A 27,846-nucleotide genomic window follows, 5' to 3' on the forward strand; every position below is an offset into this window, starting at 1 on the left:
CCTCAATGTTCCTCCATGCCTCACCCCAGCTTGGAGACCATCAATTTAAGGTACAGCTACATTCCCAGCTGTGGAGGTGATTGCCACTTCAAGACAAAATACTCACCCTAGCTCTGATTAAACTAGCATGCTAAATGGAGTAGCCACAGCAGTGCAAGGGGCTAGTTGTCTGAAGTCCAGGGGGAGGGTCTCTGACAGGCACATTTCATGTAGCTAGCCAATTCCATTGTTCATGCTGCTGTGACAAGTGTACAAGTCTGCTCAGAACTAGCATGTTTTTTCCTCAGATTAGGAATCAAATCACAGCTCTACCTCAAACTGTAGACATAGCCTAAACCTTAGTGGCAGAATACATGAAGCAGAAGCCGATGTTCAGGGGCTGTTTGATTCAAGCAGATTGTGCTAGTGAAAAGATCAGTCCAGCTGAAGCTTGGGAAGAGAACCTGGATGTCTTGACTGTAGATAAGATCAAATGCAGAATGAAAAGTCTACTATTAATCCTGCCCCTGAAGGACCATTTCAGTTCCTCCCATTAAGCCATAACTATCTGTAAACTAGTTTCCAAAGTGAATCTAGACAATTAAAAATCTGACTAATCATGTCTAAATGTTTTTGGAAGGAAATGTGACAGTGACTATGGCAGTCCACTTGTTGCTGGTAACAAGGGTGCTTTAGGTTGGTGGTATTATCCAAGTTTAAAAAAATATTGTCAGTAATAACTACGTACATAAACATGCAAGTTGAGGAATAAATGAAATGCTTCACTTTATTAAGAAACCAAAAATACAAAACTGACGGATTCATGTACTTAATTGAACACTACTGAAAATTATTTCCCTTAAAAACTTCCATTTTGGTGTGTACATCTGGTTTAAGTGCCAGTAAATTTAGTGTTAAAGTTGACATTTTCCACTATCTGTGCTGAAATAAGCTATTTTCAAATTTAGACCTTGGTGCCATTTGGTAAAGACTTAGGTAGTTCAGTCAAGCATGGAATTAGACTCAAGTTTTACTAACTGTAACTCTTCAGTGGAAAGTGAGTTACAATGCTCAGCGAAGAGCCCATTTCACTCTATTCACTGAGGAACACTCCGCCTTAACTATAGCAGAACACTAGCTCTGCTATAATTTGTACATCACTTAATATAAACAGGCCTATTGCTGACTAGTTTCTGGTTGCTATAGTATGGAGTCCTCTGAATTTCAAAGTTCATTTTAATAGATTAAAAAACTGCAAACCAGAACTGAAGATTGGTTTTTTTTAAAAGGTAGCATGGAGGTTGAGCTTGGTACTGTATTCCTAAAATAAGAATCCCTGCAAGCAGTCAGTATCTGTATTTCAAATGCAGCCGTTAAGAACAGGTTTAGACCTGCATTTTACACTTGTTTCAATCCATTTACACTTGCCAATCCTTCAGGGACAGTCTACATGATAGGGTAACGTGCACAACGGGGTGATTTTAAAAAACATATTAACACATGCTGTAGTTAGCCCATGTCAACCATGCTTGAACACATTCAAAGTTCCCTGGTGTGCTTCTACCTAGTAAGCACTAAGGAACTTTTAGTGTGCACAAGCATGGTCCACGCAGACTACTCACACACCCTCAGCACGCACTACATTAACCTGTAGACAAGCCCTCAGATGTTCACTGCTTTTGTGTTTTCTAATTAAGTTACACTTTGGGTTTTAAAAGTCAGTGTTTAAATCAGATAGGCTTCAAGAAGCCTGTAAGATTACTAGATTACCTTTTAATTTATTACTTGTTGCATACCTATTACAAGTGTAAAAATTCAAATTAAAATTCAATACTATATTAGCATCTATTCAAGGATAGGAGACATTATTCAACTTACTCCTAACAATGCATGAAAGTTCACTTGTTTAGATATTTGAAATACAACTTTATTATGATCTAAACAAAAAAGGAATGGGAATGACAGTAACAAACAAGATTTACCACTGAATACTGTGATGTGACTGCAGCAGTCTTAGTTAGATTTGAAACTCAAAGGGGAAGTAATTGCAGTCCAAAAAACAGCTAGATATGCAGGTCCAAAATATGAAGGAATTTTTTTTTTTTTTAAACTGCCACATTCACTCCGAAGCCCATTCATCTCTCAGCATCCCAAAGATTAAGCACATGTTCTGCTCAGCTAGATAATAAAGTGGCAAACACGCTGCACCACTGACATCACAGGACAGTTGCCTATAAAACTAGACTTCTGACGCTGGGCTCCAGCTTCATCCCTTACAGGTCATCATCTTCATCTGGCAGGGCAGTGGTCTGAGCAATCTGAAACAGATAAAATTATATTTAGCAACTAGCTATAGAGTTTGAACTCCTTATAGCAGTTGATTTCCCAGGTATCAATGTTAGAGAAATGGACAACCATTGGGTCAGAGCAGTTACCTGCAAGTCTTGCTCATACTGTGCTGCCAATGCTGGGTCCATAACAACCTCTGGGGGCGCAAGAGCAGGCATGGCAACAAACTCCAAGTTGGGATCTCCAATTAGCTTCCTGGCAAGCCAGAGGAAGGGCTTCTCAAAGTTGTAGTTACTCTTAGCTGAGATATCATAGTACTGCAAAAGAGAGGATGGTCATATATACATACTCTCACACAGCTGAACTATGTTGACACATCTACTGTTGAAAGTCAGACCTTGTTATACTGCCAAGTTTGGCTCTGACCAGGGTCTCAACTGCAAGGTCTTCACCTGCTTTACTCCCAGTGATTTTTGGGAAGCTAAAGTGGTTTGGCACACGATAGAAACAGGCCACTAAACAGTCCCGTAACAAAAAAGCAAGTTAAGACATTTCAGTTGTCTACCAAGGCATCAGATTTTTGGACCTAAACCTTGATTTTTATTCCAATAAGAATCTGTTTTTATTTTTCTTAAGTGCACAAGACTTTGTAAAGAGCTCCATTCTGAACAGGTTCACATTTGGCCCACTTGCTCTGAATTTTTAATCAAATTCTAATGAATGTTAGGGTTCCCTTTTTACTCTGTTATTAACTTCTTTAAATGATGAAGAGCTTGATATCAAGACTGAGTTCAGGGTCTTACATCTCTGGCAGAAGTCAATATTAGTCCTAATGAAGGGAATACAACACCTTTAACTTCCTATCTGTGTCAACTGTTAAGATCCTCAATTCTGTTCTTATGGAAAAAACTGATTTGATGTTTTACTGCATTTGTAGTTAACTATCAATGGTAATGAGAAATGTGTAAGTGCTCAGCATTGCATTTTACCTTCAGAATAAAAGGGCTGCAATAGTACTGTTTAGGTCAATAAGACTAAAAATCAAAACATAAGATTTCTGAAAACAGATAGCCATCATACCTGAAGATTCTTCTTCCTGTGGAAGACAATTGACTTTGCCTTGACTTTTCTGTCCTTAATATCCACTTTGTTGCCACACAACACTATAGGGATGTTTTCACATACTCGTACCAGATCTCTATGCCAGTTAGGTACATTCTTGTATGTAACTCTTGATGTTACATCAAACATTATGATGGCACACTGAGCTGAAAGATAAATAATATGAAAGCTTAAATTATCTCTTTAAATGTATACTAGCGCTGGATAAAAGATATATGAATGGGTGGTCCTCCTGTAAGCACAACCCTCAGTCCACTCTATCCTTAAGAGTATTTCACTTTTTCTTTTCCACCTAATAATTCTGTCAGGATACCTTCTGCTCAATAAGAAAAGAATATAGGAGTTCCTGAGACCAGCCCAGGATCATTTGCCTGCTCACATCTTCGGGCCCAATCCTACAAACCCTAAGGCACCCAGTAATTTTATTCACGCAAGTAGTCCCATTGAAAACCAGAGTGTCACATGGATAGGGTACACACAGAGGCTTCCCCAAGAAGTTTGATTTGCCCAAATATTTCTCAAAAACATGATTCAAATAGGTGTAAACCAGTCTCAGACAACCTATCCAGGCCTTCAGCAACTTGAGAGCTTACAGTACATCTCAGGATGACCCTGTGTCTCCCCCCCTAATCCAAGGAGCTTTTCAAAGAACAAAGAGGCCAGACTTCATTCCTCGTATTTCTAAAGGCAGGTAAGAGGACAAACTCTTTAGAGATGTTCTGCAAAGAATTAACTGAGTCAAATATATAAAGAATAGCTACTTTAGAAAAATATAAAGGGAAATATTCCTGTTTAATGCAGTTTCCGATTCTCTTTAAGTGGGAAATTTAAGCCTGGCAACCCATTTCTCGATTAGTTTGTTATGCCATTTAACTTTACTGGAGAGTGCCATAGATTATTACGAAACACAATATACAGAATAGTGTGACTACTTCCTCATGCTGGCATGGCTACAGTTTGCTTAGGGTGGGATGCTCTTTTTTAGTACAACTATTTTCATATTACTGAGCCCTCCCTGTAAAGTTACAGGGGAGTTACTGTAAAACTACAGAAAATTTACACTTACCCTGAATATAGTAACCATCCCGTAGACCACCAAATTTCTCCTGACCAGCCGTGTCCCATACATTAAATTTAATTGGACCTCTATTAGTGTGGAACACCAGAGGATGGACTTCAACACCCAGTGTAGCTGCAATTAAAATGTTAAATTTAGAAACTGCTTATATAATATTTAAAACTAGTATTAGAATCTCCAAGTGTTTAAACATACCTACATACTTCTTCTCAAATTCACCAGTCAAATGACGTTTTACAAATGTTGTTTTACCAGTACCACCATCACCAACCAAGACAAGCTGTTGAAAGATTTCAGAAAACAAATTAAGCTAACACGTTTTAAAGTCACTTTTACGTAATTTTTAACTAAAACACCAATCCTATAAATTGTTCCATGCAGGGAGATTACATTATAACTAAAAAAACAAAACAAACTACCTAAAAGCAGTTAATGCCCAGCTTGTTATATATTTCATTATTTGACATTACCACAGTTTCAAGTTGCCTTATACAAAACACCACACAGCTTTCAATTAAAAGAAAAAAGTGTTAAATTTGGTTCTACCAGTTACAGATTATTAAATCCAGACAAAAGAACATTCTAGATTTGGCCTGAAAGTGCCAATTCTTAAAGCACTTCTTTTTAGAATGTTGTATAGAACCATCTCAAATTTTCAAAAAATTGAATCAGTTAACAAGACCCACTACAGTGCTTGTCCATCAACACTACAGCATTGGACTAGCACATGAGAGCCACAGTATGAAGTTGACTTGCATTGTCCAAACCAAGAAACATGCAATATGACAGTATTTGAGTTTTAGAAAAGAAAAAACTATTTATCTTCCAGTGTTTAATAGGACATCAGATAAATAATCTGTGGTTGTCTTCCTATTTTACACAAACACCCAAGACTGCTATAGCGAGGAGTCAGAGTGTGTGTAACACAGTGCAAACTACCGAAAGAGTTTTTTCTGGTATCTGACTTTTCCACACAACACAGGAAAGAAGTGGTAAGTTAGGAGACTACCGCAAAGCAAAAGCGACAAAGGAACTAGGGAGAGGGAGCATTTGGAAGTACTTTTAATTCATAATCGGAGTAGGTTTTATGTTGCGCACCACAACGATTTAAAAAGTTAATTAAACTACAAATCGAATTAGGTATAGAAGCTAACATGCATGGCAGTAGAAATTCACTCTAGGCCCTAACCTGAGCAAACTTACTGTACAATGGTAAGTGGAATCAAAACCTCCGCTCCAAACCCGCGGCTGCGCTAACGCCGGCCGGGAACCACGTATGAAGTTGCCCCAGCGAGTAAGACCTGCCCGCGCAACGCCGGCTCCTTACCTTAAACTGCACTTGGGGCTCTCCTTGGGCGGCCATGCTGGGTCTGCGGGAGAAATGGCAGCATGAGAGCTCAGCACGCCAGACGGCGCAGGGCCCGGCCAGCGGGGGTTGGGCGCCGTGCTCTGCGCTGCGGTCACCAGCCGCCTCCGGCGCAGAGGCCCGGGCTCCTCCCAGCCCGCCAACTCCCCGCGTGGTCCCGGCCCCATTCATCGGGACAGGAAGCGCCGCGCCGCATGGGGCGGGAGAATGAGCGATAATGGCGGCCGCCCTTCCCCACCCGCCCCCCTGGACCCTACAGAGGGAGCCACCTGAACCCCTCTTTCGCCAGGCCCGGTGCGGGGGGAATGAACCGCGGGGCCAGCCAGGCGCCCCAAGGGGAAGACGAGCTTGGACTCGCCCCGGGGGGGCGTCCGGCTCAATTCCCTCCTTCCGCACCGAGCCATCATCCCGCCGCTGAGAAGAGACCATCTCCCGGTCAGCCCGGGCCTGGGAATCCGGAGGGGCCCGGGCTGCCTCCCGCTCCCCCACACCCCAACGGGCCCCGCGGCCTCCCCGCGCCACGATGACGGAGCAGCGCGCGCCACTTCCCCTCCCCCCTCTGCGGGCACCCAGGCCGCATCAGCCCCCCTCTGCTCCCCCAGCCAGGCCTGTCCCGCTCCTTATGTGGCCAACGGGCCCAGACGCCCCATCGCGAAAGAAAGGAGACGGGAGCGGCCCCCAGCCAGGCCTCACCTCTCCCCCAGCCCCATTCCTAGGCACCGACGGACGACTACCACCCCCCTCACGCACCCTCTATCCCTTCCTAAACCCATCCCACGTCTCTCGATCCCTACGGGCAATGGGGGGAGACCTAGCCCCGTTACCTTCCCGAGACGTCTCTCGGTGTCGCTCCCCTCAGTGACTAGGCGCTGGAAAGATGGCGGAAGCGCGGTTCAAATACCCGGAGTGCGACGCCGCGCGGACACAACGAGAGGAGGGAGTGGTCGAGCGTCACGTGATAGGAGGAGCGGGGACCGTGAGCTCCCTCCCTCCGCCAGCGCGCGCCGCTTCCTTAGACGTTTTTCTAACCGCCGTTGGAGTGCTGAGAGAACACGCGCACGCGTTAGTTTAGCTGCACGGAGCGGAAAGGGAATCAACCACTCTTCCGGGTCTAGGGGCGCGGGAATCGAGACGCTCGCGCCCCGCCCACGGGGTGTGACGTAGAACGTTCGCTCAGGGCCTGGGGATGGCGCTGGGCTCGCTCGCGGCCCGGGCTAAGAATCCGGCCGTGCGCCGTTTGCGCGCGCGCGGTGCCCCCCCCGTTCTTTCTTCCGCTCCACGCCCCCTGCCTAAAACAAATCCTCGGCGGAGCTGGGTCCTCCTCAGCTCTTCTGCATCCTCCGGGGCGGGGGGGTTGAGTGCGCTTCGCCGTTTCCGCCCGCCCTCCTAGGGCCTCGTGTGCACAACCCCACCCTGAGGAGGGACCAGCCCTCCCCGCTTTATAGGCAGCCCCTCAGCGCCCCATCTTGCTCAGCGCCCTGCCTTTCGTGCGGTGTTAGCACCCGGTACAGCGCTATAGCCAGAGCCTTGGCGGTGGAGATGGAGGAGAAGGGGGCGAGGGGAGCCTCTCTCGCTGGCCCCCTCACAGGCTCTAATTAGAAGCAGCAAAAGGACTTAATTGGGAGTAACAACTTCAGGATACGGGTTTCAGAGTAGCAGCCGTGTTAGTCTGTTTCCGCAAAAAGAACAGGAGTACTTGTGGCACCTTAGAGACCAACACATTTATTTGAAGCGTAACTACAGGCTATTGCCCCTTATGTCTCTGATGAAAGAGTACACATGCTTTATCGTCTTGACAGTTATTACTTGTGGCACCTTAGAGACTAACAAATTTATTAGAGCATAAGCTTTTGTGGACTACAGCCCACCTCTTCGGATGCATATAGAAGGATAGGTTCCTGGGTTAGTGGTTTTGTTCAGTGATGAAACCACTAACCCAGGAACCTATCCTTGTAACAAACCCCGATGCCAACTCTGTCCACATATCTATTCAAGTGACATCATCATAGGACCTAATCACATCAGCCATACCATCAGGGGCTCGTTCACCTGCACATCTACCAATGTGATATATGCCATCATGTGCCAGCAATGCCCCTCTGCCATGTACATTGGCCAAACCGGACAGTTTCTACGCAAAAGAATTAATGGACACAAATCTGACATCAGGAATCAAAATACTCAAAAACCAGTGGGAGAACACTTTAACCTGTCTGGTCATTCAGTGACAGACCTGCGGGTGGCTATATTACAACAGAAAAACTTCAAAAACAGACTCCAACGAGAGACTGCTGAGCTAGAATTGATATGCAAACTAGACACAATCAACTCCGGTTTGAATAAGGACTGGGAATGGCTGAGCCATTACAAACATTGAATCTATCTCCCCTTGTAAGTATTCTCACACTTCTTATCAAACTGTCTGTACTGGGCTAGCTTGATTATCACTTCAAAAGTTTTTTTTCTCTTAATTAATTGGCCTCTCAGAGTTGGTAAGACAACTCCCACCTGTTTATGCTCTCTGTATGTGTGTATATATATCTCCTCAATATATGTTCCATTCTATATGCATCCGAAGAAGTGGGCTGTAGTCCACGAAAGCTTATGCTCTAATAAATTTGTTAGTCTCTAAGGTGCCACAAGTACTCCTGTTCTTCTTTTTGCGGATACAGACTAACACGGCTGCTACTCTGAAACTTGACAGTTATTGTTCTTTTTGCTCTGGTTTGCTTTCCACAGGAATGTATGTGTATGTGTAAATAAAACAACATGTTTAATAGAGTGGTTTAAGCATCAGATTTGAAATAGCTCATTTCCCCACATTCAAAGCTTGGCAGGATCAGTTCTACCAGTCATAAACCAACTTGCATGTAGTTTAATGGGTTTTCCTTGAGATTATGGACATCAAAGGCCCATAGTCAAAGATCTGACAGCAACTTTTTAAAATGTATATTGGTTTTCCCCTAGGTCTTCGGCCAAAATATACTCTCCTTGTATAACTATTCTTTGCAATAGTTAGATGACATATTCCTACTTCAGAGATGGCATCACTTTAGCATTTCTATAATTTATTAAGTGGTTCAGATCCTTTGTGCTATTAAACATAATCTATTATTTATTGGTGGTTTTCTATGTAGATAATTTTCATATAATGTGACCTGAGTTTAAGATCAAGGTTTTAAAAGCCTTGTACTGTTCGTTGCCATTTCCATGTATTGGCCAAACCGGACCGTCTCTACGCAAATGAATAAATGGACACAAATCTGACATCAGGAATCATAACATTCAAAAACAAGTAGGAGAAAACTTCAGTCTCCCTGGTCACTAAATAACAGACCTGAAAGTGGCAATTCTTCAACAAAAAAAACTTCAAAAACAGACTCCAACGTGAAACTGCAGAACTGACACTCATTTACAAACTGGACACCATCAGATTAGGCCTGAATAAAGACTGGGAGTGGTTGGGTCATTACAAAACCTAAACCTAATTTCCCCCTACTGTTATTCACATCTTCTTGTCAACTGTCTGGAATGGGCCACTCTCATTACCACTTCAAAAGTTACTTTTTCCTCTCTTGGTATCCTGCTGTCAATTGAATTGCCTCGTTAGACTGACCTCACACTTAGTAAGATAAATCACATCTTCCACATGTATTTATACCTGCTCCTGTATTTTCCACTCCATGCATCGTATGAAGTGGGTTCTTGCCCATGAAAGCTTATGCCCCAATAAATTTGTTAGGCTTTGGCTACAGTTGCGAGTCAGAGCGCATTAAAGCAGCCGCGGGTGCCCTAGCTCACTGCCCTTCCACACCGGCAAGGCACGTAGAGTGCTCTGAGTCCAGGGCTAGAGCACTCCTGGTATTCCACCTCGGTGAGAAGATTTAACACTTGGTGCGCATTGGCTGAAATGCCTGGGCGTCAGTGTGAACGAGGTGTTGCATTACTGTGGTCTGATCAGCCTCTGGAAACGTCCCATAATCTCCTTAAATCAAGTGGCCACTCCTGTCATTGTTTTGTAATCACTGCAGGTATGCCGATATGCCCTTTGAAAGCTCCGTTTCTGACAGCCGGCATGCTTATCTGCTCTGAGACAAAGCAACCATTACTGTGCAGTGCTGGGGGGAGGGGAGTCTGTTGCTGTCTGAACTTACAAGACAGCATGATGACATGCTCTCAGCCCCCCCAAAACCCACTCTCTCTCCCCCCACATACACACAACACACTCCCTGTCACACTCCACCCCACCCCACTCCCCTCATTTGAAAAGCACGTTGCAGCCACTTGCATGCTGGGATAGCTACCACAATGCACTGCTTTCTGTGGCCGTTGCAAGAGCTGCTAATGTGGCCACGCCAGTGTGCTTGCAGCTGTCAGTGTGGACAGATTGCAGCGCTTTCCCTACTGCGCTCTACGAAGGCTGGTTTAACTCAAAGCGCTCTACATCTGCAAGTGTAGCCATGCCCTTAGTCTCTAAGGTGCCACAAGGACTCCTTGTTGTAAATGCAAAGTGTTACTGATGTTTTCCTTTGGTTAAGACTTACAGAGCTTTTCCCCCTACAGTAGTTTTTCTCGTTGCTTCGAGAGGTCAAGAAGGAATTGGTTTTAGAGGTTTTTTTTAATCACATCCAGTATACGTAGCTTTTTTCACCATACATTCTTTCAGTATAGCAGAGTTCTTTATAAAGCACTCCTCCCCTGTACTAAATGATCATTTGAGTCACATCTTTCTTCCTTAAAACTAACTATGCCTATAGGAGCTAAGTATTTAATAACAGAAGTCCATAACAATAAATTGCATGAGCGTTATATCAGCTTTTAACAAAAATACAGACATGGCCAGAAAACATTTCAGTCTGTACCTTTATTTGTATGGTGGTTAAATGCAGATTTTATGAGTTTCTAAATACTGGTCCAGATAATTAGTAAACGTTGTTTTACTTCAAACAGAGTCATTGAATGATGTTCTAACTAAGCTAATTCAGTGATCTGAAATGCTTTAGAAATACCATGAATACATTTCAGGATTTTAGTTAACAGAAGGTGTGTAGATTTAGGATTATATATAAATATATATATAGAGAGAGAGAGAATTTTGGGTGTATTAAAATATTGATACTATGTTTTGTGAAGTCATACATACAGAGAGTTAGAGAGCACAGAAGGCTTCCTTAAGGCTATATCTGCACTTCGAGCTGGGGTGTCTGATTCCCAGCTTGCATAGACATACCTGCACTAGCTCTACTCGAGGTCATGTGCTAACATTAGCAGTGTAGCCAGGGTGGCAGGTTGGGCTAGCCAGCCTAGTACATATGCAGGGAGTCCAGTGGGATACATACACAGGGCAACTAGCCCAAGATGCCTGCTGTGCTACCCCAGCTACACTGTGCTATTGTTAGCACACTACTTCAAGTTGGGAGAGCTGGGAATCTCTACACATGGATATAGCCTTTGGGGGGAATGCAGTAGTGTGGATTTGGAAAAGGAAGACCATTTGTCTATGAATAGGAACATAGAGAGTGCCATACTCAGGGCCAGCGCAACCCATTAGGCAACCTAGGCGGTTGCCTAGGGCACTACAATTTGGGGGGCGGCAACCGCAGCGGTATTTCAGCAGCGGGACCTTCCACTGCCTCTGTGGGGGGCGGCATTTCGGGGCAGGACCTTTCGCCACCTAGGGCGGCAGAAAAGCTGGCAGCGCTCCTGGCCATACTGCTTCAGTCTCTCTCTAGGCCAGTATTCTGTCTCTGACAGTGGCCAATTCTAGATGGTTCAGAGGCTTGAATGAGAACCCTGCTGGAGGCAGTTGTAGGATAATCTGCCCCCACACTAGATCCACAAAGAGATTTAAATCCCAAAATTTATATCCTCAAAATTCCCCACACTCAGCTGCTGCTTAACCAGTGGAGGCACCTAAATTCCCAGAACAGCTATGTTTCTGCCAATAAGAAAGGTGCCTAAATTCATTTGGTGGAGATGTGCAAAGTTGCCTAAATCATTACACTGCTGAGCAAATCAGTGCCCTGGGGCAGCTCTACACTACAGGGTTAAGTTGACCTAAGTTACGCAACTCCAGCTACGTAGATTAGGTCGACTTATTGCAGTTGACGGGAAAAACTCTCCCATCGACTTACCTTAAGATTCTTGTTTTGGTGGAGTACCGGAGTCAATGGGAGAGCGATCTGTGGTCGATTTAGCAGGTCTTCACTAGACCCACTAAATCAACCCCCAGTGGCTTGATCACTGCAGCGTCGATCCAAGGTAAGTGTAGACATACCCTAAGACATAGCAAGATCCTTAACCTAGGTGTTCTCTCACCTATCTCACCAGTGCAGCTTGATCCAATATGGGTGTCCAGATGCCACCTACTAGATCAGGCACCACCCAAAACATGCTGCCATGCCCTCCCTTACACACTCTAACCTAATGGTAGAGCACTCACCTGGGATATGGGAGACATCTTTGAATCCCCAATCTTTCTGATTTGGAGCAGGGACTTGAACCCAGTTTTCCCATCAGGATACCCTAACTACTAGGCTTTAAAGGAAGATGGGTTGGATTATTTTCATTCTCTCCTGTTGCAGCTGTTCCATTTTGTGTAAGATACTTAAAAATATTCATTGGAGCTGGGCCTGGAATCTGGGTCTCCCATGAGTACCCTAATCACTAAGCCATGGAGTAATTCTGACTTTTTCTTGCCCAATGAGTTAGGTAGGGGGGATTTGAGCCCACATCCTGGGTGAGTGCAATAATCACTGAACAAGCAGAAATTTTGTGAGGAAGGGCTTAGGCATCTAAATCTAGGAGAGGGTTCACTCATGTGAATCTCAAGTGGAGGAAGGCACCACCTACCCGTCTAGAGTTTAGATACCCCTCTCCTCAGGATTTCCTGCTAGCTAAACTTGCTTGGTTTTGTGAACTCCATTCTTAGTCACCTCACTCCCCTTTCATTGTATAAAGAGGCTGGTACCTAATTCATCACTGTGCAGTCCATCGGGAAGCAAGGCGCCTACAAGTTAGATGTTGCAAAACTGAAGCTAAAGGCTTAATCAATGCTGGGGGTGGGAGGGATTAAACTGCATTCATTTGACACATTTTATTTAACTGGCAGTAATGGCATACAGATAGAACAGCTGTGTCTGTTGCTGTTCACATCTGTCAGCACCCAGGACATGAGGCATCAGAGCATAGGTGCTGACTCCATGGGTGCTCCGGGGCTGGAGCACCCACGGGGAGGCCCCCCCCCCCCCCCGTCGCCCCAGCTCCACTTCAAAAGTTATTTTTCCTCCCTTGGTATTCTGGTGTTAATTGATTTATCTCGTTAGACTGACCTCCCACTTGGTAAAGCAACCCCCACCCTTTGATGTATTTATACCTGCTCCTGTATTTTTCACTTCATGCATCTGATGAAGTGGGCTCTAGCCCACGAAAGTTTATGTCCAAATAAATTTGTTAGTCTCTAAGGTGCCACAAGGACTTCTCGTTGTTTTTGCTGATACAGACTAACAAGGCTACCACTCTGAAACCTGTCTCTTTTATTGGCAAAGCAGAGCCTTGTAGACCATAGGATCAGCGAGTTCCCTCCAGAGCAGTGGTGGAATTTTGCCATGAACTAAACCATGGATCTGACTGTACACAAAGTGCTGTTAACTGCACATTGTAAACAAACAAAATATATTTTGTCTAATTCATTCTGTTTTAGCAATCCCAGCTCCTGCCATAAACTCAACCATATTCAACCCACTAAATGTGGAGGGGTGTAATTAGGATAGGCCCCAGTTCCATATTGGCTGCTGTGCAGTTTACTGCAGGAACTCACAACTATTGTCAGTTTTGATACTACTAATGTAGCTGAAACAGATCTTCTTTATCTCTAATATCAATGTCTTCCTGGAAGTTATTGTGAATTCCTGAGTGTATTCCACACTGTACAGTTTGCATAGCAATGTATTACTAGTGCAGTCTTCCTCTTAAATATCACTAGGATATCTCATAGTTCCTAGCTTCAGTAAACCAAGCACCTCACAACCATCAGGGGCTTTTGCATTCCTCCATTCCCCATATGCCCTAGGTTCAACCCTTATTTCAGGGATTCCCTGAAACTCCCCCCACAACCTCCCTCATGCCAGGGGATCTGTATCTACCATGCCTTCCTCTGCTACATGCCACCTCCATACCATTGTCCCCCATTCATATCCCTCCATCCCTTGGCAGGGGCTCTGTGTGCCTCTCATGCCTCCCTCAGCCACACATAAGGGATTTTCTATGCACCCTCTTCCCTTTTGTCTAATGCCTTTCTCCCTCCCTATTTTGATTTTTAGAGTGCCAGATTTAAACTTTTAAAATTAAAATACACTAGTCAATTATACTAATTTGCATTTGCTGCCCTGCAGGGATCTGAAATCTTTTTTTACAAGCAGGAGCCTAGCTGCCTACCAGTGTGGGAGAGGGTCAGACTATTGGTGCTTTCCTTGGTTTATAAATGGAGAAAATGAAGTGTAAACAGGTGAAGTCATTAGCCCAAGCACTCCAGGTCCCTGATTCTGCTCCCCTTGGCAAAACCCACACTGATTTCAGTGGCGCACCCAGATCTCAAACCCAAAGACATTCAGTGCCAAAGCTGGGACTAGAACCCAAGAGTCCTGCTTCAACCACTTCTTGACCAGGCTGCCCTTTACCTGCTGATGTCACCCTTTGCGCTGGGACGGTAATATTTGCATAGCCCCGCCCCCACCTTGGCATGTCCTGCCTCACAGTGGGTGGTCCTGGCTCTTCCCCCCACAGCTGTGATTGAGTGAGCAGCGCGGAGCATGCGCAGAGCGGGTTCTGGCTTGGGTGGTTGCCTTGGCATCGGGCATAGGAGGAGGGGGATTAGTGCCGCGGACGGCGTGAGGGGAGGCGGCGCGGCCCGTCCGCTGAGCCCCGCCGAGGAGGGAGGTGGCGGCGGCGGACGAGTAACGGTGTGAAGAGTGAGCGAGGCGCCGAGCTGCTGCGGGGATGAGGGACCGGCTGGCTGAGCTGATAGCGGTGAGGGGGGCTCAGGGAGCGGGGACCGGGCCGGCGGAGGGGCTGACGGGGGGTACGGGGCAGGCCGAGAGGGGTAGCGGGCGGAGGGGGTGCTGGAGGGGACAAAAAGCAGCGAGTCAGGGACAGCGTGGGATGGCGGGGGCTCAGTGGGGAGGGCTGGTGGCTCATTATTTGTATCCTCAGCTAACGGTCAGAGATGGGAACATTCCCGGGTCTCTCTGCTCGGATCGCTTAGGCAACGCCCCAGACACGTCCCTGGAGGCAGTGAGATCTCTGAGCTGCTCCAGGCTCCTTTCCAGCTCCTGTCTCTGGGAGGAGGAGGCGGCGGAATATCCACTCCCGAGAGATGGGGAGATGTTTCGAAAGCTTTGGGGCTCCTCGTACAAACTTCAAATCCTGTTTTGTGGGGGGGGGGGATGAAGACCCCCCCCCCCGTCCCCAAATGTTAATATTTGAGTGACAGAGACAATGGGTAATAATTGTTGTGCGCTTGAATTATCTACAGTGAGATAGTAAAGGCAAGAGTGAAATGGAGGGCTTTGTCTCTTTTTTAAAGTTATCCGGTTAAGAGATAACATGTCTAAGTCAATTGTATGTTTTGTATATACTTATAAAGTGGTAATTCAGTATGTTTCTGTATTCTTTTCCTTCCTCTCGTTCTTATCCTGAAAAGAAGAGAGGGTGGAGTTTGGGGAGAATGCCTTTTGTTTAACTTTATCTGGATATGGCTTGAACAAAATAAGAATGTTTTGATTATATTTCAAAAGGGGAAAAATGGAGAATGCACATCAAATGGAGTCTCTGTAATCGATCAGGGCTCCAGGTATGTACAGGAGTCCACTTATGCAAAGTTGCTTGCAGGACTGGGGACCAGTTGCCTTAAAAAATAATATATTATGAAATAGAAAAAACTCAAGTATTGAAATTGTGCTTGTAAATAGAATGAGTAGTCTCTTTCCTCTATTCTCTGTAGGGGTGGGAGGCCTTTTGGAATGCTTATTACAGTATCCTTAACCAGAAAAAACTGTGTGTCAGGGTTGCTATTGTCCTAATGAATAGTGGGGGGTGTTTCTGTGTTTTTTGTTTTTTTTTCAGACAGCTTTCTTCTTCCTCCAGTCTCTCTCTCTCTCTCTCTCCCTTTTTTTTTAAACTCTAAACTTCTGTCCTACACATTATATGGGTGAGTGTCAAATTTTAATATAGTGCACACACACTTTTAGAAGGGAGAGGGGAGAAGAAAGCAGCAACAATCTGAATTAGGTCTGTGATACTTAGCATATTCAGAGTTCAGTCTGACTGGGAATGGGAGGGGAAGCAAGAATGTTGTTTTTGTTAAGGACAGAGTTAACTTTGACGTTAATTAAAAAAATGCTATCAATTTGTAGTAGTTTGTAGGTTAGCATCTAGTAATGCTTAAGACAAAGACACAAAACAGGTATGAATGCTTGTGTATTTATGACTTTAGAGTAAACACTATGTGTAGTAATAAAATACTTCATACTTAACTAAAGTACAGTCTGTAAAATTTATTTTAAAATCCCGAGGTGCTTATTGTGGATTGACTGCATAAAATTTTTCAGTGTTTCAACACTTATTTTAGTCAGAAGAGCAAAAACCATCGAAACCCAAATGTTGTTATTTTAAAATGTGTAGCTTTGGTTTCTGGGACACATGTAAAACAGAACACATGCTAGATGATATCACTCAGGCCTTGGCTACACTTACCGGCAAGTTCGACGGCTGGAAATCGAACTTCTGGGTTCGACTTATCGCGTCTAGTCTGGACGCGATAAGTCGAACCCGGAAGTGCTCGCCGTCGACTGCGGTACTCCAGCTCGCCGAGAGGAGTACCGCGGAGTCGACGGGGGAGCCTGCCTGCCGAGTGTGGACCAAGGTAAGTTTGAACTAATTCGAAATAAGGTACTTCGAACTTCAGCTACGTTATTCACGTAGCTGAAGTTGCGTACCTTAGTTCGAATTAGGGGGGGTAGTGTAGACCAAGCCTCAGGCTAAATTAATGTGCAAAGAAAACTTGGACAGCGAAGTTATCACCCTCTCATCTTCCCAAAAATTCCCTCACTGCAGTATCACAAATGAAGATATTCATTAATATTAGCAAAAACTTTCTATCACTACACCAGCTTTTTTTTGTCAGAGTGAATTTGTCAGAACAGAATTTCTGCTTTTTTCAAGCACAGAAATGATGACTTGTTTTTGTTTTTTTTTGTTTTTTAAATCTCGACCTGGAGAAATCATGTGGGCTATATGAATGTTGTTACCTATGTTTTTAAACCTGTCTTTGTTTTAATATAGCTTCATTGCATTTTGATTTAATAAATATTTTAACTGAAGTGTAATGGAATTATATTCTGTAGTTTTTAAACAGTAACCTGCCAAAGCCTGGGGAACCTTCAGGGATCACGTAGCATTCCTACATTAGGGCAAGGAGTTAGACTATTTTACACTAAATTGATAATTTGCTTATTTATAAACTTTGCCACTGCTCCTCCTCTCCCAGCGTGCTTGATATGCTGTATAAATAACTTAAGATGTCATGGTGTTCTATCAAGTCTATGTTAATACATTTAGTGAAAGTACTTCAACCTCCTTGGGAAAGCTTCTATCCTAGATTCTTTCTAGTTAAATTTGGGATTTCTAATTTTTGGTTGTTCTTTAAATATTACTGAGAGCAAATGTTCTATTTTTTGTCAACTATAATATTAAGTTATTTATGGGGGTCGTGGTTTTTTAAATAGCTAGTACTTCTTAACCTTGTCAAATGAATGTATTTCCCTATTTGTAAGTTTGGTCTCTAGACAAATAAAATTATGTAATTTTTGGATAGGATGGGGACACTAGCTAAAACAGTTCCTAAAGCGGAACAAATATGAAAAGAGCAACTGCAACATTCAGATATGAATGTATATAGTTTTCCCACATTGTATTGAGGAATTCCCATTAGTCACACATGTCTTTCAGAGGAAAATGGGCCTGGATGTATTTGTTTTTTTTTTTTGTGGGGGATTATGTCTTAGATCATAGAATATCAGGGTTGGAAGGGACCTCAGGAGGTCATCTAGTCCAACCCCTTGCTCAAAGCAGGACAAATCCCCATACAGTGTCTTTTTTTTTTTTTTTTTTTAAAACCCCAGATCCCTAAGTGGCACCTTCAAGGATTGAATTTACAACTCTGGGTTTAGCAGGCCAATGCTCAAACCACTGAGCTATCCCTTCCCCCTTCTTATTTCTCTTGTATGAATATTTCCAAATTATTCTTGGCAGTGTTGTAATGTCTGCTCTGTGGATGATTAAAACTGTGAAAATGATCTCTTTTGCATCCCAGGAAAGAATTGAACTGCACTGGAGCTCAAATCCAAAGCTTTGTGTTAAATATCTTTAACCCTATTCCAACTCAGTCTTGGATTAGTTCTCCCTGCCCCACCAAAGGAATAGTAATATATTTTAGAAATCTTGTATTTTCATAGTCTGTATTCAATTAACAAGCTCAGCATACACATGCAATATAAAGGTTTAAAATCCAACGAGCGTTTAAAAATCTGTTCAATAAAATGAGCAAACGATTTTCTTTCTATTTAAAAAAGTAATTCTAAAAAGTCTAGATATAAACCTTCTCTTTGTTAAGGAAGCTAAACGTTTAGTGTGTTTTTCCTCAATTTGGTGTAAAGCTTACTATCCTATTATCTGTCATGTCTGCTTTGAGCTTTGTTTACATCATTTTAAATGCATCCTGCCATCTGCATAAATTTATCCTGTGTCTTTTTCTTTTATGATGCCTTTGGGAAATAAAGTTCTATTTTTTTTAATTGTGCTTTATTTTTAAAATATAAGAGGCTTGTAACTTGGTGAACAGAACTGAAGATATTGATAGTTTCTTAATACAATGCAGCTTAACATAAAGTACATTTAACTAATGACTGGTGAAATCTGTATGGAAGTATTTGGTTGGGGGAGAAGAAGAAATTAACCACAAATCCCTGGAATACTGTAGTAATTGGTAGAATTGCAACAGTACAAAGAAAATGCAAAAGCATTCGACTTGCGGACAGGAATCCTTTGCTTATAGAAAATAGTTGGGTGGCTTTCTTTGAATTCAGTTTACTTAGCTCCTTTGTTTAAAAAAAAAATAGAGATTCTGTAGAGATGAGTATTTAAAAACATTATTAACTATTAGATGAAATCAAAACATACAGATACACCTATTAAACTGTCTATAGCAGGGGTGGCCAAACTTTTTGGCCCGAGGGCCACATCGGGGTTGCGCAACTGTATGGCGGGCCGGATAGGGAAGGCTGTGCCTCCCCAAACAGCCTGGCCCCTGCCCCCTATCCACCCCCCCACTTCCTGCCCCCTGACTGCCCCCCCTCAGAACACCCAACCCATCCAACCCCACCCCCACTCCTTGTCCCCTGACCGCCCCCTCCCGGGATCCTCACCCCCCATCCAAACCACTGTTCCCTGACTGCCCCAACCCCTATCCACACCCCCGCTCCCTGACAGCCCCCCCGGGACTCCCACCCCCTATCCAACCGCCCTCTGCTCCTTGTCCCCTGACCAGCCCCTCCCAGGATCCCCTGCCCCTGGGATCCCACCCCCTTATCTAACCCACCCCCTGTCCCCTGACTGCCCTCCTGACCCCTATCCACATCCCCGCCCCCTGACAGGCCCCCCAGGACTCCCTGTTCCCCATCCCCTGACCGCCCCCCCCCCCAGAACCTCCTCCCCATCTAACCGCCCCCTCCTCCCTGACTTCCCCCCAGAACCCTCCCGCTCCCTTACCCAACCCCATTGCCCCCTTACCAGCAGCAGGAGCTTGCAGCTGTGACACCTGGCCAGAGCCAGCTGCACTCCCCACGCTGCCCAGCAGGAGCGGCAGGCCAGAGTGTGGCCCACGTGGCTGCGGGGCAGGGGGGACAGCGGGGGAGGGCCCGGGGACTAGGCTCCCTGGCCGGGAGCTCAGGGGCTGGGCCCGGCCCGCGGGCCATAGGTTGCCCACGTCTGGTCTATAGATTGACTTTCTTGAATAAAAGACTTGCCAATTTTTCAATGTAAATAGGTCTCTGTGTACACTTTAACATCACATATTTTAAGGTGTTTCCAGTCTGTGTATGTTGATATCTGGATCAGGGCTTTTTGGAGCATCTGGCTCTCGAAGTGTTTCATGTGGGGTGGTTGAAGAAAGGCTTTAATATCAATTTCTGCCTGCAATTTTTAACAATAATTAATGAAAACTTAGTTGAGGAATGAAGTATAAATATTAGAAGTATATTTTACAGTCTTACATTAAGATACACTACTACGTATAATATGTAAGTAATTATGTGTAGAAAATGTTATATATGTTAACAGAAGTTTATTTAGGTTGCAAAGTCAGGCACTTGACAGATAGGAAGTGCCAGATTTATGGTTGCCTGTGCAACCTCATTTCTGCCCTCTTGTGTGCTCATCCTATGTACTGACATAGGCAGGGGTGTTATGATAAAAATAGTTTGTGTTCATGTAATGACTAGCCTGTATATTGCACAAGGTTGTTGAATTAAGGTTGGATGGGCAACCACAAATCTAGCACTTAAAATCTTTGTAGTGTTTGATTTTTGCCACCTAAATAACATTCTTTCTAATGTAGGTTTTTTGTATGCAGCTTCCCTATGCTTTTTAAAGGGCAAAAAGTTTTTTAAAAATTGCATATACGATAGAACTTTGTATTGTAGCTCCTGGCCCATATGGTGCCACGGAAGGTTAGGGAGAATGGGAGACTGTGGCCTTGTGACTGACAGCGAGGAAACCTAGTTTGTCTCTCCTCTCTCTCTCTCCTCTCCCTTTCCCAGCTTATAGTTATTCCAGGAGCTCCCAGATGATCCTGTGCTTATTTTCCTGCCATTCATCTCTCTGAGATAAAACAGTTCCTATATGGTAAAGGTTCATATTTGGAATTAAACTGTGTATGAAACAATTCATGCTAATTGATTTAAACATACACCTCTACCCCGATATAATGTGACCCAATATAAGACGAATTTGGATATAATGCAGTAAAGCAGCGCTCGGGGGCGGGGGGGCAGAGCTGCGCACTCTGGCAGATCAAAGCAAGTTTGATATAACGTGGTTTCACCTATAACACAGTAAGATTTTTTTGGCTCTCGAGGACAGCGTTCTATCACGGTAGAGGTGTAGTTTGAACCAGTTCACTCTGTCCAAAGTGCTTAACTTGCACTAGTCTGAACCAGCCTTAAACCATGTGTGTGGTGATGGTTTTTAAGGTTCTAAAATAAAGATTCAGTAAACGGGTCCTAGCCCAGGGTAAAAAGGGTCAAAAGCCTCGAATATTTTTAATGGGAGCAGTGGATCTAGGGTAAATAGACAGAGGACATCATTATCCACTATTGTCAAGCTGGAATCTTACGGGAGTGCTATATTAATGCACAGCTCTCTTAAAGAAGAGATAATTAAAAGTGAACGTGAGTAATTGATGTGGACACCGTGGCAAAATGAAACACACGGGATGCAAGTAAGCACTAGGCCGCAACTTTTATTAAACTTTAACGCTGGGGAGGGGTTGCTACCTGCCATCTCCCATACTCTCCTGTACTAGGCATTTAATTGGTTACAGGGCTTTTTACCATAAAACCCATAACTAGCATCAGAGTTACAAGGCTCTTTATCATATAATCCATAACTTGGGTTAGTCTCCTCAGAGTATCCACCAGTACTCAACTCTCTCTGAGGCCTTTTCCTGCTGCAAGGGAGAAATTTCAGATTTAAATATCAAACTTTGAAATTTACTATTTTAAAAATCCTCTGACCTTGAATTTGACCAAAATGGACCGTGAATTTGGTAGCTATAATACAGTTGTTAATAAATTAGCTTAATTGCAACCTAACTTCAGCTATAGCCTTTGCACAAGATTTCAATGAGTTTTAACTAAATGGAAAGTTTAAAGATTGTGTATTCCATTATTAAGATCCTTCAGATGCTAAATTTCTTAGATGATCCAGTTTTAACACACAAACTAAACAAACAGGCTCTTTTATAAATGTTCAGAAAATTCATTTTATATTCAATAAATTTGAGGAGAATATGCTGTGTTTTTCATACTAACAGGTTACATCCTTGCCTCAAAGCATTGTGGAGGGAGGATAACAAAAACTGTAAGTTTCTGCTCATTTTAATTTGGACATTATAGCTCCCCTTGAACATGGTAATTGGATTGCTTATGATGCTAGCATAGGCACTGGGCTCAGGCGGCTTCTCAGAATTTGTGGGGAGAAAGAACCGTAGTAGAAATACAAATATTAACTTTCATTTATCATTTGTGACACGATTACAGTAAAAGATTTGTTATCCGGCATGTTGGGGGAACAGGGGGTGCCAGTTAATCAAAAATTCTGGTTAACTAACAGTTATACTTACCAATGGAATACCAATTTTCAAAGAACTAGAATACAATAAAATGAATAAACTATAAAATAGTATACAGCTAATCACCAATCCAGTAGAAGTACTGCACTGCAGATGATTGGTTTCTTGAAGCACTTAGGTGTACTGTATACAGGTAAAGTTTTCTATAGAGTAGGTTATCTTATGACACTACATATTACTATGGGCAGTGCATGGAGTACAACCAGATCACTAAAAATACACTTAACACTAAAACTATACTGAACATAATTTAATCTTTCTTTTGTGATTCAGAAGGCACTTCAGGATCTTGCAGTGCCTCAGGGTCATAATTATCAACATCAATTAATCATTGTAGATGTAGGAGATAGGGCTGAATCTGAAATGACCCTATGACACAACCTGGAAGCTGCTTTTTTGAATAAATCCCTGATAGCTTTTGCTTGTCTTCTGCCTCTTTTGCATAAAAGTAGAGTGCAGAATGTGCAATTGCATAACCTAAGAAATATACTAGTCCCGATTACTAGATTGAAGATTTGTATTGGGAGATATCCGAAATGTTTTCTGGTAACACAAATAACACCGCTTTTACGGTAATATTTTAGCCCTTATGTTGAATAAGATACTTATCATTTAACATATGTGATAAAGCAGTGATGGAAAAATATAGTAGATCAGTGGGTGTAGGCCTCATTACACTGTGGTGTAATGTTAAAATTGCTTTTATAGAAAATTTTATAATACACTAACAGCCTTGGATGGGCACAACGAACACATCCGAATCATTGTAGGATGTCAGTTCTGAATGAAGCACCCAAGAACTAAAGGTAGTAAGCAGAGGCTGACACCATTTTCTTCTATTGACTAAGGCGGAGGTGGGCATGTGTCCCGTGCCTCCCCAAACAGCCTGGCCCCACCCCCTAGCCCCTCCCTCCCACTTTCTCTCTCCCCCCCCCCCCCAACTGCTCCTCTAAGAACATCCAACCCCCCCTTATCCCCTGACTGCCCCCTCCTGGGACCCCCCACCCCTAACTGCCTCCCTGGGACTCCATCCCCATATAACTTCCCCTGCTCCCTCTCCCCTGAGTGCCCCAATCCCTATTCACACCCCTGCCCCCTGACAGGCCCCCCGGGACTCCCATGCCTATCCAACCACCCCGGTGCCCCATTCCCTGACTGCCCCCCCTGAGCCTCTGCCCCATCCAGCTGCCCCCTGCTCCCTGTCCCCTGACTGCCCTGACCCCTATCCACACCCTCTCCCTCTGACAGGACTCCGAGGACTCCCACGTCTATCCAACCGCCCCTGTCCCCTGACTGCCCCCCTGGGATCCCCTGTCCCTTATCCAACCCCCCCGCTTCCCACCCCCTTACCATGCCACTCAGAGCACCAGGACTGGCAGCCGTAAGTAGTACACAGTTAGTAGCACGTTCCTACGGAGTGAAATTTAATACACTACATCTGCCCTCCATACAGTTTTGGAACCCCGATGTGGCCCTCAGGCCAAAAAGTTTACCCACCCCTGGGCTAAGATATTCTTGGCTTGGACAGAGATTTGGTTGACTAGTTTATGGAGAAGGCAGTTGCATCATTTTTGGCACATGCTTTTGTGAGAATAGTTGACACCCCCTCGTATCTGGAAATTAGTGAAGTAGGCTGTTATCCTACCTGATGTGAATGGCCTTGTCAGGTAAAAATATCTTCAGTTCTTATGTCAGTCCATTAGTATCTTTGTAAAATGTGGGTTATGATACAGAAACTGCAACTTTTGGTGTGTGGTTTTGGTATGGTGGTGGTGGTTCTGAATCATAACCTACTGTGGATTTTACACACTTTTTCTTTTTGGTCTGAGGTATTTTGTGTAAAGGGAAAACATACTCTAGCTTTTGAAATTTTGTAGTGGTCAGATGTGGTTTTCCCCAATGTGTCTGCTTGTTTCTTTTAGATTACGAGCCCCTTTTTAGCAGAAACTTTGCTCTTACGTGTTTGAAAAGCACTTAGCACATAATGGGTGATACCGCACATAAATACATAAGAACATGGAAGAATCCTATTAGATAGGATAATAAATTTGACAGTAGAGCATAGTGGATCCTTATGATATATCTTTTAGTGTTTTGCTTTGTCTGTTTATAAGTATCTCAAGCAGTCAGGATTTTGCTAATTCCTATGGGAGACTATTCCATGTTTTTATAATTATCATTAGGATTTTTTCCTTACTAAACTTTACTTGATTTCATCTTATTACTCTTAGTTTTAATCCATTGTACTATCTACATTTCCTGGGTGTTTACAACTTTCAAATATAATATCTGAGGAGTTGTCATTTTTTCCCTATCACCAGTTGGCTGTCTCATACATATTTAAGGTGTAATATTTTAAGAAGTCAAATGATAGACTTTGGCCCAAATCCTGCAAACAGTTATGTATATGCTAAACTACTACTGTGAATAGTCTCAGTGAAAACAGTAAAGTTAAGCATGTATGTAAATGTTTGCAGGTTTGGGCCATAGTAACATTTTCCCAGTGACTTCTAACTTTTTTGGAATGTTTTCTGTTGAGAAAAGGGAAAAAAGAAAAATATTACTACAAAATAAAATATTTGATTTTTATATTATGATTTTAACCTGTACACTAAGAATTGTTTAATTGGGAAAATGTATTGAATTGTAACTATATGAGAGAGCTTTTGATGTATAACTATTTCCCCAATGTGTCTGTGTTGCAGCAAAAGCTGTTGTTTCTACTTGCCCATGAATCATAAGTATGGCAGAGGAAACATTAGCTTATGTTGCTGAATTTTTGGCTGGGAGGGAAAAACACCTTTTTTGTGAGCATTCATAAATGTTGACTGCTATGCTGAAGATTTCAAATGGAAAGTGTAAATGGAAAGTAAAGCAGTAGTACTTAGGCATAGCAACAAAGTTATGTCTGTTTAACTAGAAGTAATCAGTTGCTTAATTCTGCTTCAGAACACATCCCCGTGCTTCATTTCGTAGGGATGCTCAAATTAAATAACTTTTTTGTTTTTGTTTTACAGTGTAAAAAAGATGAAGATGGAGAGACAACTGTTGTTGTTGAAAAAGATTATTTTATGGATGATTTCTTCCAGCAGGTAAAATGAAACAAGGAGCAGATAATTTTTCCAACACTTATCAGTTTAAAATGTGTATCTTGGTAATGGTTTTTCTCTTAATTCTTGATTTGTATATTTATTAATCAACTTTTAAAAAAAGCTTTTCATACCATATTCTGTAAATTATTCCTGTTTCCTTATGATCCGAAATAAACGAAGCCTTATCTTTTGTTATATCAACCAGCTTTATCAGGGAAAAGTTGAGGCATCATGATATAAAGAAAATGTGGATTATATAAAAATAATACTGCAGAAATTATAGTGTGGCTAAAATCACTATACAAAAACAAACACACAGCAACACAGAGTACTATTTGCCAATATATTGCAGGACTTCCAACTAAAATGTCTCTTGCACACTTCCCTCTAGGAATGTAAAGTATAAACATAACTATGATCTCATCAGACTTACTTTAACGTATGGTGTCGAACACGTATACCTAGCATGTTCTTCTGGTAGATCATGTAACTGAGAGAAGTTTTGCATTGTTACAGATGAATGGAAGCTCTCATGTGGTAGTTAGGCATTTGATTTATTTTAAGAAGCGCTGCTCAATGCTAAAGCAAAAAGGTTGTAGTAAAAATGTGAACAGATACTACAGAGCAAGAGATTTTTTTTCAGCAAGAAAATCTTATGTATTTTCAGGATTATGTTTTAATCATGTTCAAAGAATTTGCTTTTTTAAGTCATCTGTGTTCAGTATTCTCACAAATTTTACTTACTGCTCAGGAACTCATTCTTTGTATGAAAAATGTAGAATTATCATTTTCCATATCCTGAAAGGACTGAGCTATGGGTTCAAGCAGTAAAATGAATTTTGAGTTTTGCATCCAGAAGACATCGTAGTCAAGAATATCAGTGCAGATTATTCATCGGTGGCACCTAGCCACTTCTTTTTCAGCAGTAGCTGGTTAAAGCGCCGCCTTACATATCTGAAAATCTTCGAGACGTTTAATTGAAGAAGCCCATTGAGTATGACCAGGCTCACTCAGTGCGGATGAAATTGAGTGCTGCACTAAATGATGCTGAAAAATGGCTGCTGGTACTTGGTTGGTTGTTTTTTTTGTTTTTGCTTTTTAAACTTGACAATGCTTTTCACTTTTGACACATGATGAGAAAGTTGTCAGATCTTCAACATCACCAGAGGAAAAAGTGCACCGTATGCACAGCACATCATAACACAGAAGGTTGGACACTCTTTTATCAACAAAGCTGAAGTAGCTTTAATATTAGCTGCACTGTCGGTCACAACTGAAATAACCTTCAGTGGACCCAATTAATTGATTACATTTTTTAAATGGTCAGCAAAATATTGGGTTGTTGCTCAGTGGTGATGTTCAGTTATGCAATGGAATGAGTAAACCACTGGTTGTGGAGTTATCATTAGCTGATGGCACCCTCATTATGAGTATTGCTCCATTCAGCAGATGCTAGCAACACATGAGGATCTTGTGCAGTAAGAACACCAGCTCTTCTTCACGTAATCTATTTTGGCATTTCGAAGACTTCCTGCAAACTGTTTCCTATTTAGTAGTTTATAAATTGGGCACAGTTTTTTAACAAATTCTAAGATATAAGGATTTTAGACTATATAAAACGGTGTATTGCTGTCATGAATACCTCTAGCAAATGTACAATTAAGTTCACTCTTCTGGTTGTGGGATTGTCTATCCAAAAACCTTCTAATACCAATATAATGAACATACGAAAACTTTCTAGGAGTAGGAATTTGATATTGAAACAGTTGGAGTAGTAAAGTTCTTTTTAGAAGATGAAGAAATGGAATTAGCATCACTTTTATTGTCACTGAGATCACTACCGTCGTCAAAAGACTTCATGATGCTGCTGAAAATGAAGTCGAAGGAGAATGCATACAAGAGAAGAAATTTGATGCATACCAGTTTTCCCTTTTTCTCTTTGACATCAATAATCTGTCTTTGATCGTAGCTGAACACATAATTCAAAAAGTATTTCTACATGTGCCATATACTAAGAACAGAATTTGAACTTGGTTTAACAGTTTCTCCATGTTCATATTTAGTAAAAAAAAAATTCCATACAAATTATTTTGGTTTTTCCTGACTCTGAATAATTTATTATGTCACTGTTATTAATGTCTTACTACTTCTGGCATGCTGTCTAGATTATGAAGTATCTCTTGTATTTTAGTCAGCCAGTAGCCATTCAGTTCTATTTCTAACTGCTGCTGTTTCAGAAGATTTCAACCAATCAAAATGTTTTCAGGCATGCTGCCCCCTTCCTCCCAAGAGCCTTACAGATTCCCAGATCTCACTGGAGGGGAGGTGGCAGGTGGCACCTCCTCCCTGCAGCAAACACAGTGGGTTCAAGCAGCAGCAGGGAGATTAGAAGGAACTGAGCGGGAAGGGGAGGGACATCTACAGAGATGTGATGACATATATCACTTATTAGCAT

General features: G+C 42.7%; 2 protein-coding genes across 9 annotated transcripts in view; one reads left to right on the forward strand and one right to left on the reverse strand.

The window, feature by feature from the left end:
• Positions 1 to 740: 740 nt before the first annotated feature.
• Positions 741 to 7,250, reverse strand: RAN (RAN, member RAS oncogene family). The gene is made up of 7 exons (XM_005299544.5): positions 6,659 to 7,250; positions 5,796 to 5,838; positions 4,664 to 4,748; positions 4,457 to 4,582; positions 3,349 to 3,536; positions 2,415 to 2,585; positions 741 to 2,297 (listed from the first exon to the last, which is right to left on the reverse strand). Exons 2-7 carry the CDS (start codon positions 5,829 to 5,831, stop codon positions 2,253 to 2,255), a joined length of 651 nt encoding a protein of 216 aa, XP_005299601.1. The 5' UTR covers positions 5,832 to 5,838; positions 6,659 to 7,250; the 3' UTR covers positions 741 to 2,252.
• Positions 7,251 to 14,626: 7,376 nt separating this feature from the next.
• The window catches only part of STX2 (syntaxin 2), a 40,718-nt gene continuing 27,498 nt past the window's right edge, over positions 14,627 to 27,846 (forward strand). For 5 of the 8 annotated variants that reach the window (XR_006175025.2, XM_005299549.5, XM_005299550.5 and 2 more), the window contains exons 1-2: positions 14,627 to 14,861; positions 25,317 to 25,391. Coding sequence is in view for 7 of the 8 variants with exons in the window: in XM_005299549.5 (XP_005299606.1) it covers positions 14,832 to 14,861; positions 25,317 to 25,391 (105 nt within the window). In the remaining variant the exon portion in view is untranslated. Of the gene's footprint in view, positions 14,862 to 20,706; positions 20,793 to 21,981; positions 22,029 to 25,316; positions 25,392 to 27,846 lie in introns of those variants that run through there. The other 3 variants (XM_042852539.2, XM_065568624.1, XM_042852540.2) reach the window with 2 other exon arrangements.

This window comes from Chrysemys picta, chromosome 15, assembly GCF_011386835.1.
Source record: "Chrysemys picta bellii isolate R12L10 chromosome 15, ASM1138683v2, whole genome shotgun sequence".
In the NCBI taxonomy this organism is placed as follows: domain Eukaryota; kingdom Metazoa; phylum Chordata; order Testudines; family Emydidae; genus Chrysemys; species Chrysemys picta.

What these genes read in the sequence shown, in the direction of transcription:
- RAN (XM_005299544.5), bottom strand. Translation starts at nt 5,831, where the DNA reads ATGGCCGCCCAAGGAGAGCCCCAAGTGCAGTTTAAG. An exon ending in AGCCCCAAGTGCAGTTTAAG is followed by an intron (nt 4,749 to 5,795) that starts GTAAGGAGCCGG and finishes ATCTTTCAACAG; the next exon opens with CTTGTCTTGGTTGGTGATGG. An exon ending in AGTATGAGCAAGACTTGCAG is followed by an intron (nt 2,298 to 2,414) that starts GTAACTGCTCTG and finishes TATCTGTTTCAG; the next exon opens with ATTGCTCAGACCACTGCCCT.